This window comes from Hydra vulgaris, chromosome 07 (genome assembly GCF_038396675.1).
Source record: "Hydra vulgaris chromosome 07, alternate assembly HydraT2T_AEP".
Classification (NCBI taxonomy): domain Eukaryota; kingdom Metazoa; phylum Cnidaria; class Hydrozoa; order Anthoathecata; family Hydridae; genus Hydra; species Hydra vulgaris.
In genome coordinates this window covers 11624526-11643398 of record NC_088926.1, presented here as the reverse complement: position 1 = coordinate 11643398, position 18873 = coordinate 11624526, and the positions used below count along the sequence as shown (strand labels likewise).

The window sequence follows — 18873 nt, the reverse complement described above, 5'->3', positions numbered from 1 at the left end:
AACAATTCCAAAATGCTGTTAATTAAACTTTTATAACATTAAAAAATACAAAATAATTTTTTTAAAACCTTTAGACGGTTTAAAAAAAATTATTTTGTATTTTTTAAACACAACTTGTCTTGGCACTTTGTGATCCCTTTAATGTTTTTTTTTTAAAATAGAAGACCGACAAAGTTTAAAAAAAGTTTTTTTTTAATTGATAGGTTGCCTGCCCAAACCAAAAACCTCGGTCAATGCAGCAACACTCCTCATTTGTTTTATCTATTTATCAGTTGATGTAGCAGCACTCTTTACATGCTCTACTTATTTGTCAGTCTATGTGTGTAAACTTGAAAAAAGATAAAAACATTTAGATTGTTTTTATTTTTATTAAAAAAATAAAAAAATAAAAAATATTTCTATTTGTTAAGCAAATAGTAATATTCATTGAATGAATAGTACTATTTGTTAAGTAAACATTTTTGTTTCAAGTAATTAAAAAAAAAAATTTAATTGTAATAAATTTTTTTTCAATTATGTACAAGTTAAATTATCTAACTTTAACTTGTCAATGAAACCAATGAAACCTAATTCAGAACTAGTTTAGAAAAATAGCAGAATGTTGTTTGAGGCAATTTTACATTTCTGCTTTGGATATATGTATGTTATGTTATATATAATTAAATATAACAAAATACTAAAAAATGATACTAAAAAATTAATAAATGAAAAATAGTTATACAAATTGCTAAAAATGTTAGAACGGATTTATTTATTAAACAACCCTGAAAAAAAAGAGAAACTAAAATCAGATTCTTGAACTTTAAACTGGATTTAAAAAAATAGTAGCATGAGGCGCAAATAGTATATTTATTGACAAAGTTTTATGAGAGTCAAATACTATTTGTAAAACAAATAGTGCTATTTGTTTACTTTCCCTTTAACAAATAGTACTATTTGTAAAATGACTAATATTATTCATTATTAACTTATCTAAAAAATATTAACATTCAATTCGACGTCATTACCCATTCATGAATGTTTGACATTGTACTCATGGCAGTCATTACACCTGAGTAAATAGTGAGAAAGCGTTGCAGCACTTTTTGTTTTAGAAAATGTGAACAAAAGTGTATGCAAATATCTAATTTATTTAAACTTTAAATTATGTAGTGTTAAAACATCAAATTTTACAGTTTTACTTTTACTTTAAAATTGATTTGCAGCAACATCTCCTTAATATTGATTTATAGCATTTATTTACCATTTTATAAAGTCTTTTGTTTAACAAATACATTAAAAACTTTCATCAAACAATACGCCTTAGTGGCTAAAGTGGTTAGGTCGCAGCATTTTGAAGTGGATCACTGTGGTTCAAATCCGTGAAATTCAAATTTCCAATTTTTTTTTTTTTAATTTTTTAAAATTTATTTCGGTTTTATAAAATAAAAAATAAAACATTTTTAAAGTTCAATAGATATTTTTATAAAGTTTTACATTTATATAAAAATTGCAAAGCAGCAAATCTCCTTAACTTTGATTTAAAGTATTTATTTGCCGTTTTATAAAGTTATTTTTCTCATTCCATCTTGGTTTTTAAATAGTGTTCAAAATTGTCAGTTTAGTGTGTCTTAGTGGTCGAAGTACAATGTGAGGGTTCAAATCCTGTTGCTTGCATATTAATTTTTTTAAATCTTTTTCAATTTTCTAATACAAATTATTAAGTAAAATTTTAAAGTTCTATTGTTGATATATAAAGATATAAAATGCTTTAACAAACAAAAGGAAGAGAGTTTTTAAAAAGCTTAAAATTGCATTAAAAATCAATACAGTGGTAGATATTTTTTGCGCTTATGTCTCAATAGAGAATCTTAAGTTATTAATGTGGTTAATGGTAATTAGTTAAAACTGCGCATTCAACACACATTAAAGAGACAACTTTTTTTTATAGGAAAAAAGATTTAACATTTAAACTTTTATTTTCTCCACAATTAAAAAACGGGGGTTGTTCCTAATAAGCTCCAGATGGTTTGGAAAAAAATTTAATAAAAACTTAATAGAAACTTAATAAATAAAAAATTTATAAGCCTGTACCCATTTTTTCATAAAAGTTTTAAATTTTACAATAAGAAGTTAAACTGTAATTAACTGTTAATTTAAAACAAAGGTTTGACAGATTTATTTTCTACTACTGAATAGCAATTTGCCCAAGGACTACCAAAGTATTTTAAATTTTTTAAAGTTGTGTTAAAATAATTTTTTTATTCATAACTTTAAAAGGTAGATAATGTGTATTGTTTTTTTTACCGCTTACTAAAAAATATTGAAGTAAGGTATAAGTATAGAATTGGTCGGTGTAGAATAGACTTACTAAGACCCATATTTTACGGGTCCGAAATGCTAATTGTTATTATTGATTAAATATCATTAATATTAGCATCAAACATGATAGTATTTTTAAAAAGAGAAAGAGATGCAACCTGTTATAACAGTCAAGTCAGTTGAAGCCAAATCTTATCAGAAATCTTATCTTGTGTCAGAAAGTTATTAGACTCAAGATGATCAAGAAACTTGTTAATAACTCAAAGACCTTGCTAATAATAGAGAGAAGTATTGTACAATAGTTAGAAGGGTCAGATTGCTAACCAGAGTTTAAAAAAACTGGAACCACAGTTGTGATTTCCAGCAGGCATGAAAACAATATTCAGTGAAGCACTTATTAAATAATTTTGAGAGTATTGAAGTGAGTTTTCGAGAACACTTTTATTAGTAACTTTTGTAACACTTTTGTAACACTTGTCTATGACAAGAATGTAGTCTGAACCAAAAGCAGTAGTTGAATTTAAGAGAGAAATAAATTTAACAATGGAAGGCACATTGATTTGAATGTCTAACAATGGATTAACCTGTTTCTCTGAGATAAAAAGAAGAGTGTGGCCATTAGATTTCAGAGTGGAATTACAGAAAAAGTTCTTTGAAAATAGTTCAATCGTATGCTTGTGAGATGTAGTGAGATCAGACCCATGTATGTATAATGAAATGTATAATGGAATATTAGACTTGCATTTGTTAATGACAATTTCTGATGTAAAATACAAGGTTTAATGAACTGAAAATAATGGAGCTTAGCATCTGACAGTACCTTTTTACATTTATTTTTTTTGCAATAATAAAAACTGGTTTGTTATCAATTGAATTGTTCTTGTGAAAAAGATGAAAAAAATAATTACAACTAGAAATAGCAGCTACAAAAGAAAGTTAAAATTATGATAATTAAAACTGACCAGAAGGATTAAAAGCTTCCATAGTTGCCTGGATCCAGGAAATTAGGTAGGAAGCATAATTATTTGCAGAGAGACAAAGACATCAGCTTAAAGACTGTCATGATCAATATCATGAAGAGTCCCAGCCAGCTATGGTAGTAGTATGTAGTGTGATTATTTTTTTTGGAATTAAAAGTGCAACATTAAGGAATCTTTGCTTTGGTATAACATTATCAAAGTAGAAAAGGAAGAAGCAAAGAAAGACTTTTAAACTAACAGTGAGTTCAGCACTCTGGGGAGTTTTCCATTCATCAACTAATGCCTATGAAGCCATCTGTAAAGATTTTTAAAAAATCTAAGCTTTCAGCTGCATTTTTATAGTTAATTCCTTTAAATGTTTTAACTTTAATCTGTTAAAGTTGCATAGCTTGGTTTTAGTTTGTTATCTGGATCAGCCATTATTTCAAACTTGGTCTAAGAGTTTTGATGAAAGAACATGCTCTTATTATCCATACATTTGAATTTCTTTACTTTATATCAAATTACATTTCAAATAAAATATTGTGGTTTTGGTCTGAACAGGCCTCTGAATTTATTCATAATATATAAATTTAAACAGTTTTGGGAGAGTGAGACGCAGTTTCCTGTAGCCTTATAAATTATACTTGAAGCCTGCTTAAAGCCATTGCTACACATAACATCTAACACCTTATTTAAAATAGTTTTTAAAAAATTCAGTTAGAGAACTATTCTCTACCTAAAGACCATTTTCAAGATTTTTGTTATTAACTATATTAGATTGATAACCTCCAGATATGTATGTTCATACTGATACAAATAATGTTTTTAAAAAAATTATGGGGATCAAAAGTTTAGGAACAATTTTACTTTTAGGGGCCCCAAGTATCAAGTATTTTGTATAAGGGAGGAGGCAGTAGTAGCATTTATAAAAAAACTCTACCATTATGAACGCAACTAAAAAATTCTTATTTAGTGAAGAAATATTTTACCCTGTTTTGGACTTTAAAAATTTTAAAGTTCAAAACAGGGTTGGAGAGCCAAAGCTGTAGGTTTTTAAAAGGAGCCAGGTGAGTGAAATAAAGCTGAAGCCATATAAAAAATAAAAACTGCCAGCTCCTTCCACCTTAAAACATTTTTGTATTATTGTTTCAAAAAACACTCAGGGTATATGTTTTTCATCACCATCCTGGTGTAAGAGAAAGTAAAAGTTAGTTATACTGCTAGTTCTTCTTTTCCATCAAGTGCATTTAAAAGTCAGTGTAGCTAATCAACCTATTCTCACATAAATAATTTATGTCTCTAAATGTTATTATTTTCACAACACCAGAGCAGTTTAAAAAAATAACATTATTAGCTGTAAAGAATTCATTATCCCTGTCTGTCTTTTGCAAGGCAGCTATGTGTGGGCAAATAGGTGAAATGGCAGAAAAAGCCAAAGTTTGTTTTGATAAATCCAATATTTGTCATTTTTTTCTTTATTAGCTTTAATTATAAAGCTAATAAAGAAAAAAATGTTCTTTTATCAATTAATTTTGTCAATTAAGTTAATTTTGTAATTAAGTTAATTTTGTCAATTAATTAATTTTGTCAATTAAGTTTTTCATACTCTAATAAGCAGTCTGACATACTGAAATTATACATAAACTGACTAAATAGGGAGAACATGCAAGTTTTCATCATGCATGAACATGCAAGGGCTTGGGCATCAGTTATTTTTTTATTATTCTCAGTTTTTTTCTTCTTTTAGATTTTTCTTTGCCTGCCCAAACCAAAACCTTCACTCGATGTATGTACACTTTCTTCACGTTCTACCTGTTCAAGTCAATTGATGTATGTAGATACCTGCATTTTCTAACTATTTAAGTCATTTGATTTATGTACACTATGCTGCACCTGCTGCACCTAAATAAATCAGTTGATTTATTTAGGTGCACCTGCTGCACCTGCTGCACCTAAATAAATCAGTTGATTTATTTAGGTGCACCTGCTGCACCTAAATAAATCAGTTGATTTATTTAGGTGCACCTGCTGCACCTGCTGCACCTAAATAAATCAGTTGATTTATTTAGGTGCACCTGCTGCACCTGCTGCACCTAAATAAATCAGTTGATTTATTTAGGTGCACCTGCTGCACCTGCTGCACCTAAATAAATCAGTTGATTTATTTAGGTGCACCTGCTGCACCTGCTGCACCTAAATAAATCAGTTGATTTATTTAGGTGCACCTGCTGCACCTGCTGCACCTAAATAAATCAGTTGATTTATTTAGGTGCACCTGCTGCACCTGCTGCACCTAAATAAATCAGTTGATTTATTTAGGTGCACCTGCTGCACCTGCTGCACCTAAATAAATCAGTTGATTTATTTAGGTCATATTGACAAAAAGGAATAAGCAGTTCAATCAAAAAAAATTAATAATAAAAGTAGTAAGAAAATTAATATTATAAATTAAATTATAAATTATTATTATAAATTATTCTGAATTAAAAAATAAGAAGCATTCTAGTTTATTATGTCTGTTAATAGTCCAGTTTATTATGTTGCGTTTTTGTGCTTTTTTAAGAAATAATAAAGTTTAATTAGTTTCCTCAATTGTTTTAATTGTTGTTACTTTAAGTCCTTCTAATTTTTTTGTCAACCACAAAAATAACTTAAGAACTTTTATTTGAAACATTTTTTAGTATTTCAGCAAAGGTTTTTTGGATTTCAAATGCCTTTCTTCTTTTTCATCTTGAAAAATCAAAAAAAAAAAAAAAGAGGAGGTAAATTTCATTTCAACTTTGTCTAATTATTTAATTTCTCTAATTTTTATTGTTTAGGAACAATGTTTGTAATGAACTACTGAAAAAGTTTTTAATCAATGTTGTTTAAGAGTATTCAGTAATTTATTTTTGTGGTTGAGAAAAAATAACAATGGTTGCGGGATTTTAGTTAAAGTACATCATGTTTGAGCAAAATAAACAAATATTCTCCTACTCGATCAAAATCATTGAATATTTTTTATATTTTTTTGAGTAAATAAGTTTGTCATTGAAAGTTTTTCTAGGTCACTATCAGTAATGACTATAAAGAATTGTAATTTTTTACCCATAAAGTATATTTATATTGTAACATGTAAATTTTGTTTAGTATTTGAATGGACTTCATGGGAATCTTGGTATCCATGCTCTAGTTCATGTAATGGGGGGTATACTTCTAGGCAAAGGTATTGTAATCCAGTAAACATAACAAATCAACAGTTGAATTGCTATGGGACCTGTACAAGTTGCATTGGTTCTTTTGTAGATTATAAAGCATGCAATACACAAAGTTGTAGCAATGGTAAAGTTTCAATTATTCTGTTTAAGATTTTAAATTTCTTGATATCACAAGGTAATATATTAATAAATTATACTAATATTATTATTATCTATTATTTTTATAGCTTTATTGTTTTTGTATTCAAAGCGTATAATTTTAGAAGTCATATTTTATGCTAATGTAAGAAGTAGATTTCACTCTCAATATATGTTCTATTTTTTTAATTTTAATATCATTCATTGATATATTATTTGTTAGTTTTGTGTTCATTTATTTATTTAGTATTATGCAATGTTTTGAAAAACAGAGATTGCTCAACAGTTTCTAAATCTGCTCTTGATCCACCTAAGTTTTTGAATGTTTCTTCTGTAAATAATGTTATAAGTGAAGTTTCAGTGTGGCCATTTCTTATTACAGACGAACTTTTTAAAAGTAAATGTTTTTTCACTTTAAAAAAAGTTGTTTTGTTTAATTTTACAAGAGTTATTTTATGTGTTAAAGTTCATTTCTTTGCTTTTAAATTTTTTTTCTTCTATAAATGATAAATAAAATGTATATAAAATTATAAAATTATTATAAATTACTATAAATAAAAAAAGGTTCAAAAAAATACTAAAAATTCAAATATATTTGTAAAAAAGGACACTTATTAAAGTTTTTTTTGTATGAAGCCTTATTTAGAAAAAATACTTTTTTATTAAGGTTAATAAAACTTGTTTAATTTAAACCTACTTTATTTAAAACTCCTTGGATTACTCCTTGTTATAACTTTTTTTAGTCTACCTTCAATTAAAGTCCACCTTTTATTAACATATTGTATAGTCTACTACTTTGGAAAAAAAAGCAAATGAAAAAAAAAAAAATTAATTTCTTTGTTCATAGTAATCGTTTATAGTAGTATAGTAGTAGCTTTTGTTTATTAGGACATGAATGTCTTATTTGTATTTTAGGTTTAGATTTTTTATACAACTCTTTACCTTAAAAACTCATCTATAAAATTAACACCTTAAAGCACTTATTGAGTCAGTATTGCGTGATTTAATTTAATTTTAGTTTACTGTAGATTTTTTTATTCTTGTAGAGTTAGCCTTTAAGCTCATTACACTTTTTTAGATATTCTTTACTTATGTTTATATTAGATGATTTAGTTTCAACTTGAGTTCAATTAACTTTTAATTGACTAAGTTTCATTTTAAATTATTCAGGCCAACAATGAAAAAACATTTTTAATTAAATTTCAAAATTGAATTTTTAGAGTTTTAAAATTGAGGAAGGAGATAAAAGTAAAAAAAAATTTTTTGTCAGATTCTTCAATAGAAATGGAACTTGATTTTGGGTGGTGAATGCAATTTTAATTCCTGTGCTGTTGACAGCTGATTTTAAAAATAGTAAGGTTTAGTGTTATAAGATTTTAATAGTTCCTCATTTATTATAAACTAAACTAAAAGAATGGATTTTTGTCGGACCTCATATTTATAAATATTTTAGGATTAATGATAACAAGTCACCTTGCTTGAATATTTTTTAAAGTAATTCTAAATAGGTTTTTAAAAATACCAAAGCACCTTATTGTAGACTTATTGTAACCAATAGGATTGATAATTTCAAAATGCTTGTTGTGATGAGCCTTTAAATTCACTTCTTGCGCATCATTTTTGACTCTTTTCTTTAAAAGGTTGGTGACAAGAATAGTCACGAGCAGTGGAATATCAATAATGAATATAAAAAACATTTATTTAATATTTTTTAATATTATTTAATAATTGTTTAGTAATAATTTAATATTATCTTAAGTAAAAATTGTAACTAAAAACCTATGGTTTTTTAATTTTTATCAAGTTTTCTAATTTTAAAATGAGTGTTTGGTTTCATTTTGTGAACGAGTTGCGGGTGATGAAAAACTGACACCAAATTATATTTCACACAAAAATACTTAAATATAGCTCAACTAGTTTTAAAAAATATTTAAAACTAGTTGAGCTATATTTGAAAAATTTTAAATATTAGCTGCATACAAAAAAAATCAAAAATTTTGTGAAGAGAAAAGAAATGTATTAAAAAAAAACATTTAGTGAGTTTATGTAGAGTGAAGCCCAAGATGTCTCATACTCATCTTGGGCAGATGTTAACTGCATTTAGTTACCATCTTGTAGAAGGGCTTTTAGGCAAAGATTATGAGGATAGGGGTAAACAGAAAACTTTACACCCCTTTTTTATCTAATAATTTGGCCGATAAACCGGTGATATTTTGTTTCCTACTAGAATTCTGTATCTTCTTGGCTCAACTCATGTGTTTTGGGGTTTTGAGACTCCTTGGTAGTGGTTATGCAACTCTTTCTTTTATCAGTCATAACTTTTTTATGACTGCTGATTAGTCTGGTCATTTCCAATCTTTAGTCTGATCTCACTTTTACAACAGCTTTTGGCTTGCAATGGCTAGTGAAAAGAACTCAGTTGTTTACTGCTGATATAGTTAATATTGTTCTTTTTCTTACATCTTATTTTTAATTTATTTATCAAGACTATACTTATGAGTTTTCTGACTAACGGTTTTTGTCACATTTTAACTTTTTTACCATTTTTGTCATATTTTTACTTTTTGCTATGACTGATAATATATATTATTTATATTTATTAATCACCAACTGTATATAGTACTAGGTAAGTTATTATAAAGTTACGTGTTTGAAAAGAAATAAGTTTTTCTTGGAATATTTACTTCAAGAATATCTTTGAAGATTTTCCTTTGCTCCAATGAGTTCCAGAACTCAATTGCATAGCTTAACCTTTGAAGATCTTTTTTAGAAATTATATTTTTTAGCACTGCTAATTTACAATACACAGGTCGTTTTATTGCTCAATATGCGAATAAGTTTAACTTGTTTTGCTGTATGATTGTAGATACATCTTGGATGTAAAACAAAGAATGAATATAATTTTTGCTGTGTTTGGAAAACATTGAAGAGTGACTTAAGTGCATTCCTTCCTACATATCAAGATTTTGCATCAATACGTTTTATAATCGCAAAGTTCAAGACCATAAGTAAATACCGGAAGCGCAAATGTTTTATATAGACAATATAAAATTTATATAAACAATAGAGCTTGGATGAGCAAAGCGGATTCCAGACTGAATAAGAGTTTGGATTATTGTCCTGAATTTTGATATTCTATTATCAATATTTGAATGATTAAGTGAGGCAAAAGAAGAGCTTTTAGTATCCCAAATAAAACCTAGATAATTGAGTTTATCATCCAGTTTTATTTGTAAGTGGTTGACTGTTATCGTGGTGTTTGCATTTTGTTTTTTTCCGGTGAACAAGAACTTGGTCTTATTTGCATTCAACTTTATACAATATACGTCAGTGTATATATTACTACTACTATAAGCTTTTTAATTCCAGACAGGGTAGAACTATGCAGTATTATGTCATCTGTGTATGCTACAACACCTGTGTAGTTTCCATAAATTGATGTCCCTACAATACTTTCATTTTGTATGGTTTGAAATAGGTTTTGAGTATATATATTATACAAGGTGAGGAGACAGAATCAATCCTTGTCTCACTCCTTGTGTTAGATAAAATGGATATGATCTGCATCCTAGATAAGTGACAGAAGCACTGCTTTCATGGTACAATGACAATATAGTATTAATAATGTAAAGCAGTAATTTTTTATTGTCGTATAGTTTCTCAAATAGAATGTCCCAGCTACAACTGTCAAATGCTTTTTCAGCACCTAGGGAACAGAGATAGACAGGTGAGTTGTGGTTGTTGTAATGTTCAGCATTGTAATGTTCAAATTCAGCATGTAAGGATGAACTGTTTTTTGTAAAACTAAATTAAAGAGGATGAGTTTCTTTTATCTCTGGATAGATTATTAAAGTAAGATATTCTATTAGTTATTCAGATCAGTTAACGATTTTTTATAAGATTTACCAAGAGGTATAGTAAGTGATGTAGACATCAATTTTGGGGCCTGACCGTGATTAATAATAAAGTTAAAGAATTTCCTTTGCCACTTCGTTAGGGCTTTGCAGTGTGCATGATTTAAATGTTCTGCAGAGATTCCAGACACATCTTTGGTCTTGTTTAATTTTAGGCGAGAGATAGTCGCTTTAATATTTTCAACTAATATTATTACCATATCAAATTTGTTACAAGGTAGAACTTGAAAATTCGAAGCAGTATGCATCATTGCTTTGGTATTTAACGTTTTTTGAAACTATTGGCAAATTTTTTAATGATTAATTCCTTGTCTTTTTTATTATTTATAGTAAATAGTTTTGAGTTTGTATCAGACTTTATATGTCTTAAGGTATTCCAGAAGTTTTTTGGGTTAGTATTTTTTAACTTTTCAATTTTTTTGTACTGCTTGAAAAGGTTAAAATTTTGAGCTTTTTTGACAGCATTGCAGAAATTTCCAAGTGCCATTCGATATCGATTAAAAGTGAGTGAGCTTACATCAAAATGAAATGTAAGAACTTTTTCGCTCTTGCTCAACTCAGGAGTCCACCGAGGTTTTGAATATAAAGATTGTTTTTTTAAGAGTAAGTGTTGGCTAAGAGCCTTAGATGCACTTTTTGGAATAAAAGAATAGATTTCAATAAGTTCTTTGTGGTAATTGCTATTCGTAAAGTGAAAGCTTTTAAAATTGTTATTTAAACACTCACTATATAATTGTATAAAACTTTGATTATTCCAGACATAATTAGGAATGCTATTATTATCTATAATTTTGTTAACATTTTCTTGGAGAGATTGCCCGCTGAGTCCAATTACAATTGAGATAAAAATGGGGCTATAATACAATTCTCATACTGAAGAGAAATATTCCTTGAAAGCTATGTGATCAATGTAAGATGCATAATGTATGATGTTGATACGTTATTTTAGGCCAGAACCTTTAATTATGTCTAATAGTTTAAAATTATTTGTTTTTATGAATTCTGATAAAGCTGTGAAGTAGTTATTTTTTGTAAAGTTTGGTCTTTCTAATAAATCATATATTTCGTCTGGAAATGATTGAAAATCACCAAGTACAATTACTTCGCCATCACTTTCATAATTATTAATAAGGCCTTTAATTATATCTAATTGATTCTTGTATTCATCCAAAGATACTCAATTTCCAAACAAAAAACACATTTTCACCAAATGTGGAGTGAGTATTTTTACAAATATTTTTGATAATGGGATATTCTAGTTTTGATGACCAATGTTTGCATATAAAAGTTCAATGTTTGACTTAAGGCCATAGCAGTTAAAAGTACATAATTTAAATTTTATCTGAAGTATGTTCTCCATTAATGTGCTGTCTGAATCCATTTTTATTTATAGAAAGCTTCCTGGTTTCCATTGGTTTCCAGATTTTGGGCAATGTTTGAAAATAAACGCTTTTTTTTTGAAACTATCAAATATTAAATATCAGGATTAAATATTTTGTTTTTCTCAGAGCTGTTAATTGAAACTTTGTAAGATCTGTTGTACTGATTTTCTTTGTTTAAATTAACTGATATGGCTGTGACACCTATTTCCGTTTTTTTTATAGAGTTTTAAATCCTCTTCATTTATTTAATTGCTAACGCATCCAACAAAGAGTTCAAATTGACAAACTATTTTTTGATCAACTATTTTTTTTTCTGGAATTTTAGTGCCGAAAACAGGCTGGACAATTTTATGTTTTTTTTTTCAAGAGAAATTTGTTTCTTGACCAGAGGGTCTTTTATTTTTACCAACTAAGATGAAATTATTTGGATAGTCAACACCGTTTATTGTGATTTTAGAATTTTTGAATTTATTTATATCAGAAGTAAATAAGGTTGATTGGTTTTGAGTCGATGTATTTGCTTTGGTTTTTTGAAATAGTGGTTGTTTTTTTGTTTCAACGTTTGACAATGGTTTACCCCAAGATTGTTGAATGATGTTTTGTGTAGCTTTTGCATATGAAACTTTATTTTCACATTGTTCACGATACTTAAAACTTATATTTGAAACTTGATTTTTTGTTTCAATGTTTGAGCATTATTTACCACAAGATTGTTCAATAACGTTTTTTGTAGGTTCAGCCTCTGAAAAATTCTGTTCATTTTGTGCATTATAATCAAAATTTATATTTGGAACTTGATTCGATAGGAAGATACTCCGATTCAATTTCAAAGTTTCGTTTTTTATTTTTTAAGTCTTCAATAAGATTGATTTGAAAAAGCATTTTCTCTCTCAAAAAACTGAGTTCCTCTTTTATTTATTTGTTTTCCATTTGAATTGCTTTCCAAACAATTACCAATTCCCTTAATGCAGAAACAAGAAAATTATTGCTAGGCAGAGTTTCATTGTTTTTTGTTGATATGATTGCTTTCCTTATTTCTTTGTGTAATTGTTTTTCGCATAAAAATATTGAAAACAATGCAGAAACAAGAAATTTATTGCTAGGCAGAGTTTCATTGTTTTTTGTTGATATGATTGCTTTCCCTATTTCTTTGTGTAATTGTTTTTTGCATAAAAATATTGTAAACAAATAGTTATTTTCTATGCATAATGCTATTTTGTATATTTTATGGATGAAAAATTTTGGATTAAAATACTAAATTAAATACTAAGATTAAATACTAAAAAAAATATGGAAGAAAAATTTTATTAATTGAACTGTACATGTTTTTAAACTTACTTAATATTGCATAATTAATTTAGTGTGACCATTATGTAATATTACTTGAGTATAATATTACATCATGGTCATACTAACTTATTAATGTAATCTGCAGACAAAAAAATTTAGCCATAAAATATTTTATGTTTCTTTCAAAATTATATATTTTATTGACTATTCATTTCACAGAAATAACAAAATTGTTAATGCAAAGAATGTAAACCTAAATATGTGTGTAATCTGGTATTTTGTTTGGGTTAATAAATAGTAAAAATATTTTAAAAATAATTAAAGATTGTTTTTATTGTTGGCTCAAAAAATTGTTTTAAATTTTAATATTGAGAAATAGTTTGAAAGCCATCTAAACTATTTAAAAAAATTTATTTTGCTAAAAATTATTTTTAAAACCGCAAATATGCAATTTTTAAAATCTGACAAATTTATAATAATTGAAATGTGTATTTTTCATTAATATTGATAGCAAATGTTATATTATTATTAGTATTAGTAATCACTGTAACTGGCGTGACCCAGTGAGTGGTATTAACACACTATGACAGCCAATTTGCTTGATTGCTGCTCATCCAGCAATCAAGACGTTCTTTAAAAACTGTTTACGTGTTAATCAACTCCCTTGGCAAGCTATTCCCTAAATTAGATGATCTGTTAAATAAAACTTTTAATGACACGCTTAGTGTTTTCATTGACATGTTTAAAGTGATGACCTCTTGTTTGAGTTTATAGAAAACAAGTTTAAACCAAAAAGAATTTAAAAAAATGAATCATGTCTAATCTTTGTCTCCTTTTTGTCAAGGTAGTCAAGAACTTTTAGATGATAGTCGAGTTGACTCTTTCTAATAAATAATTTTCATCATTTTGAGTTAGTGAACAAACTGTTACTGCAAACTCTAACAGTCGTTAGAGTTTGCAGTAACAGCACAAAAGAAAAATAAAGTCATCTCAGGAGTCTAATAACTAAATGAAAAAGTGTTTTCTAATTTGGTTAGCAAAAAAAAAAAAAAGGTCACTAAATTATGGGAATTTAAAAGCCATTGGAATTCCGTGGTATATGCAGTGCCATCGGGCTGCCTGACGCCCTAAGTACATTGAATTTTTTTTTTCTGTGGTATCTAACATCTGAATTAGTTTCTATCATTCTTTGATAAAATAACATTATAGTTAACAAATCAAAAATAGTAGGAACTACTATTTTTGATTTGTTAACTATAATGTTATTTGCGATCTTCTCTACATTTTTTTGACCAGATTGACATTTTTAATTTCTAATTGACAATTTTAATGGTGAAAGATCCAGAGTTGTTGTCAAGTTTACCTGCCTACAAATATTCAATACAATTTTTATGTTTAAAGAATTCAAAATGTAAAAAATTGTTATTGATTAAAAATATAGTTATAATTCAAAAAAAAAATTTTCAAGCAAATTTATAAAAAAAATCTCTTATTTAAAGACCTTTGAGACCTTGTTCTTTACAGATTTTATGCTCCCTACTAGTTTTTATATAATAAAATATAATAAATATTTTAATAATTTATAATTAAAATAACTTTGAATTTTATGTTCTTTATCAGTAATAATGTTAACGTTATTCACAGAGTTATCTTTATATATATATATATATATATATATATATAATATATATAAAGATAACTCTGTTATATAGATATATGTTTAAATGTGTTTTGACTATCTTTTCTTGTTGTTGTTGTTTTTAATTTTTTAGGTTGCAATCTAGACACTTTAGTTGATCAGTTGAATAACCTAAATAAGCAAATGGCAATGGCATATTCTGCGCGCAACAATACTTTAGCAGTAAGTGTTTATTTTTGCAATTAAAATGTGGTTTCTTTAAAAATAATTTTTTTTGAACAAGTTATTTAAATGCAAACTTTTAATTCAATAAGTTTCTTATTCTATAAATATATAAACATTTTTTATATAGCACCTTGAACAAATCCAAAATTTGATTGTATGCACTGCCAACAGCTTTGTACCAAGTTTATATGATATGTGCTTAGATGCAGCTCAACAAGACACAGTTCTTAATGCAATTGTCAACCGACTTACTTTATATGCTCAACATTATCAAACAGCTATAGATGCTTGCAAAAGTTGTGGTATGTCTTACGAATTTAAAATGAATAAAATACTTTCTATAAGTAATAATTGAATAATTCAAAATTTTTTTTTAGTTGGGCAGTTGATGTTGTTGTGATACGCAAATTACGCCAAAATTAAATTGCTAGTTAAAATTCCTTATTTCATGAAAATAGAAATTTACATATATATCAATAAATCTAATTTATTTTTGCAGCTAACAAATAAAAATGTCAAACTTTTGTTTTGGTGAATCTATAAGCTTGCTCATAGTATTACAATCGTTTTCTGCAAATATTAAAAAGTTATTTGACAATTACAGTTTTGAAATTTGTTATTTACATTTGACGGTTATTGATTGACGACTAACAGTAGAGCTGTCGGGTTTCTGCTTTTTGGTAATTAAATTATAATTGAAATAGTTAAGAAAATAGTATAAATAAAAATGTTAAGGAAATTTGGTTGTCAAGTTTTTTAATTTTTGAAGAGACTATGTTTTAAAACGATAGAGGATAAACAAAATATAAAAATCTAGGTCAACTTTTGTTTTATATTTTATATATGGGTTGATTATGTTTTCATATTTTAAAACTGTTCATAAGTTTTTTATCACACACAACTTACAAAATTAAAACGATAACAGAAGAGAAAAGTTTTAATTTCTCTAAGGCATTTTTATACATTGATGTTTCAAGTTTATTCAGTAGATACAAGTTTTAGCAGACTTTAAAGTGCATTTTGGAATTCTTTTTTCTTCTATTCCCTTGTTTTAGCTTTTTTTTTCTTGTCTCTTCCATTCTCTTAAGAATTTTTATTTTTCGAGTCAAGTCTTCCGATTATTCAAACTCTCATTTGAAAAAATTTGATCATCTTTTCTAATCTAATAAAGAAATTCAAAACTTTTTATATCGAGATTCTTCAACAACAAACTCCATCTTTAGCAACTACCTGTAATTAAAATAGAATCTTAATAATTTATTGGTTTTTAGCGTCATTTAAAAACTTTCCCAATTAAAAAATTTTTACATTAAACTTTTAGTAGAAATAATCAAAGCCAAAAAATTTAGTTATGATAATTTTCTTCAATAGACAGACCAGTACAAAGTGCACTGGTGTAAGATTCACTAACGGGAATTGTCGCTATAACAGGTTTCTCAAAGATACTTTCCAACTCCTTCATCAGTTTCCACTAATATGGTTGAACTACAAAATTCCATTTTATATATTTTTCCTTATTCTCTTCAATAATTTCACATAACTGGTGAAGTTTGAGCATTTAAATGTGCTCAATCTAGTCACATTTATAACAGCTACCTACAGTAAAATCTGTATTTAAGTATGTCAGATTGTCTTAAAATTACAATTAAGTGCAATTATATCAATTTAATTTTAAAAAACTTACGCAAATTTTGAGAGTTTATTGCAACAGCAACTTTAAGTGTGTGTGACGCTACGTTGAAGATTAATGATGTTTATGTTTCTGTGATGATTTCTTACCTAGTCTGAAATATTTTGGTTGTATTGTTATCAATAGAGCTGCTGATAAATATATTATAGAAACAGCGCTTTCAGAAACTTCATTAATGTAGGTGAGTGACACTATAGCACAAAAGATAAAACCATGTGGTACCGAAGAAGTTACTGGAAATGAATAAGATTGTTGTCTAACAAGTACGGCTTTAACTCTGCTATTGAAGAAGAAGATATATAATTTCATGTTTCTATATGAAACGTTTAATTCATATTGTACATAACGCTATATGAAGTGGGCCTATGGAGGAAGCGAGCATATTGATTTTCAGCATTATTCTGTTAATAGACTTGTCTTTCTTTGTGTTTAAAGTTTTCCATAAAGATAAAAAACAAGATTTACTATTCTTAGAATAATAGTTAACTTTAGCATTGCGCAAGTCATTTTGCGTCAATTTTCTTGCACTGATAAATTTGTTCTCAGAAGAGTTGTCCATAAGATGCATTTCCATCTCTGCGTTAAGTTAAATAAAATGTTACTTTAGTGTTCCTTTTTTTTTTTTTCACTTAATAAAAAATATAGTGAATATATTTATTTACTTATAGCAAACTATTGGATAGATTAAGGCTTGACTGTTTAAAAGTTAAAGATTCCAATGAAAAAAAAAGTTTCACATCTCTTCTTATCGCTGAGATAAGCAGAGATGTGACCATTTTTTTGAACTCAATGCAAACATTGAGTTTAATTTAAAACTCAAAATAAGATGCAAACTAAGAAAATTAGAAAAATTAGAAAACGGGCTTTTTTTCAAGTTAAAATCAAAGCGTTTTTTTTTTTTTGTTTGTTTCAGATGCAATTTGATGAAAGAAAACTATTATATTCAAAAATGAAATTTTTTAAACATAAAATTATATTTGTATTAATGTTTTTAGTGGTGTTGCACCGTTAGGTGGTGATCTTTACTATTTTATTTTTAATTTTATTGGGTTTTATTTTTTCTAGGTTTTGCGTGTTCAATTATTAATTCATTTATCCAAGTATTTTTTAAAAGTGGAGTGTGACAGAGAGCCAGCATCGCAACATATCACGTTTGAGTTTCATAACAGATTTTTTTTTTATTACAATCTACTAAACAATTTTTTATAAAAAATTTTAACAATCAATGTATTTTACAATAATAATTGCATTTTTATTCAATATAGTTTAAAAAACTATTTATGACAAATTTTTTTAAGTATATACTTTGCTTTATAATATTAAAAGTTTTTTTTTTCGCTTTTCTTTTCCGTTTTCCTTTTATGTGAATGTGGAGCTAGATTGGGCTGGCGCTCTAAGCGTCGTACTCCTATTAAAAAAAAGAAATAGGTTATTATTCCTATTTTATAATAGCTTTATGAAATAATTTTTACACAGGTCATCATATTTTTTTTGCATAATAAAAAAAATTCAAATGTTGAGAAAAAAAAAGATTTTTTTTTCTTCTTTACCTTAAATCGAGGCTGTTTTTAAAGTATGAGGCTATTTGGAAATTATTTTTTTTTTCCTTCAACTGCTTGCTGTATAAATATTCTTTAAATTAAGTAATTATATTTGCAACATTTTTATTAAACAACTTGTATGTTATTAAAATAAAATAGTTTTTTATATCCTTATCAAATCCAAGCCATGTGTTGTTGTTTTTATATGTTCTAACAATCAAACAACGTATCAAAGACTAATTTTATAACAATAGGGAACAAAACAGGAAAATTTTTGTAAAAGACCCGTATACATATACATATATATATATATATATATATATATATATATATATATATATATATATATATATATATATATATATATATATATATATATATATATATATATATATATTGGTAAACTGATGTGGAAAGCGAAACAGAGATTGATAAGAACATCTAAAAATGCAATTTTATTAATCTTGTTCTTTTTCCGTAGTAAATTTTAAGTTTTCATGTTGTTTATAATAATAATGTTAAAATAATGTTTAAATTCATGAGCTTCAAACTCTGAATTAATTATAGCGATAATATCATCCACATAACGTTTAT

The 18873-nt window shown here is 26.7% G+C and overlaps 1 protein-coding gene across 1 annotated transcript in view; it reads left to right on the top strand.

Annotated features, from left to right (window-relative positions):
• The window catches only part of LOC136082576 (uncharacterized), a 32982-nt gene extending 14967 nt beyond the window's left edge, over positions 1-18015 (top strand). The window contains exons 5-10 of the mRNA XM_065801988.1: positions 6393-6468; positions 6549-6584; positions 6846-6995; positions 14957-15045; positions 15176-15350; positions 17804-18015. Of these exons, the coding sequence (XP_065658060.1) occupies positions 6393-6468; positions 6549-6584; positions 6846-6995; positions 14957-15045; positions 15176-15350; positions 17804-17862 (585 nt within the window). The 3' untranslated portion in view covers positions 17863-18015. The remainder of the gene's footprint in view (positions 1-6392; positions 6469-6548; positions 6585-6845; positions 6996-14956; positions 15046-15175; positions 15351-17803) is intronic.
• Positions 18016-18873: the final 858 nt, after the last annotated feature.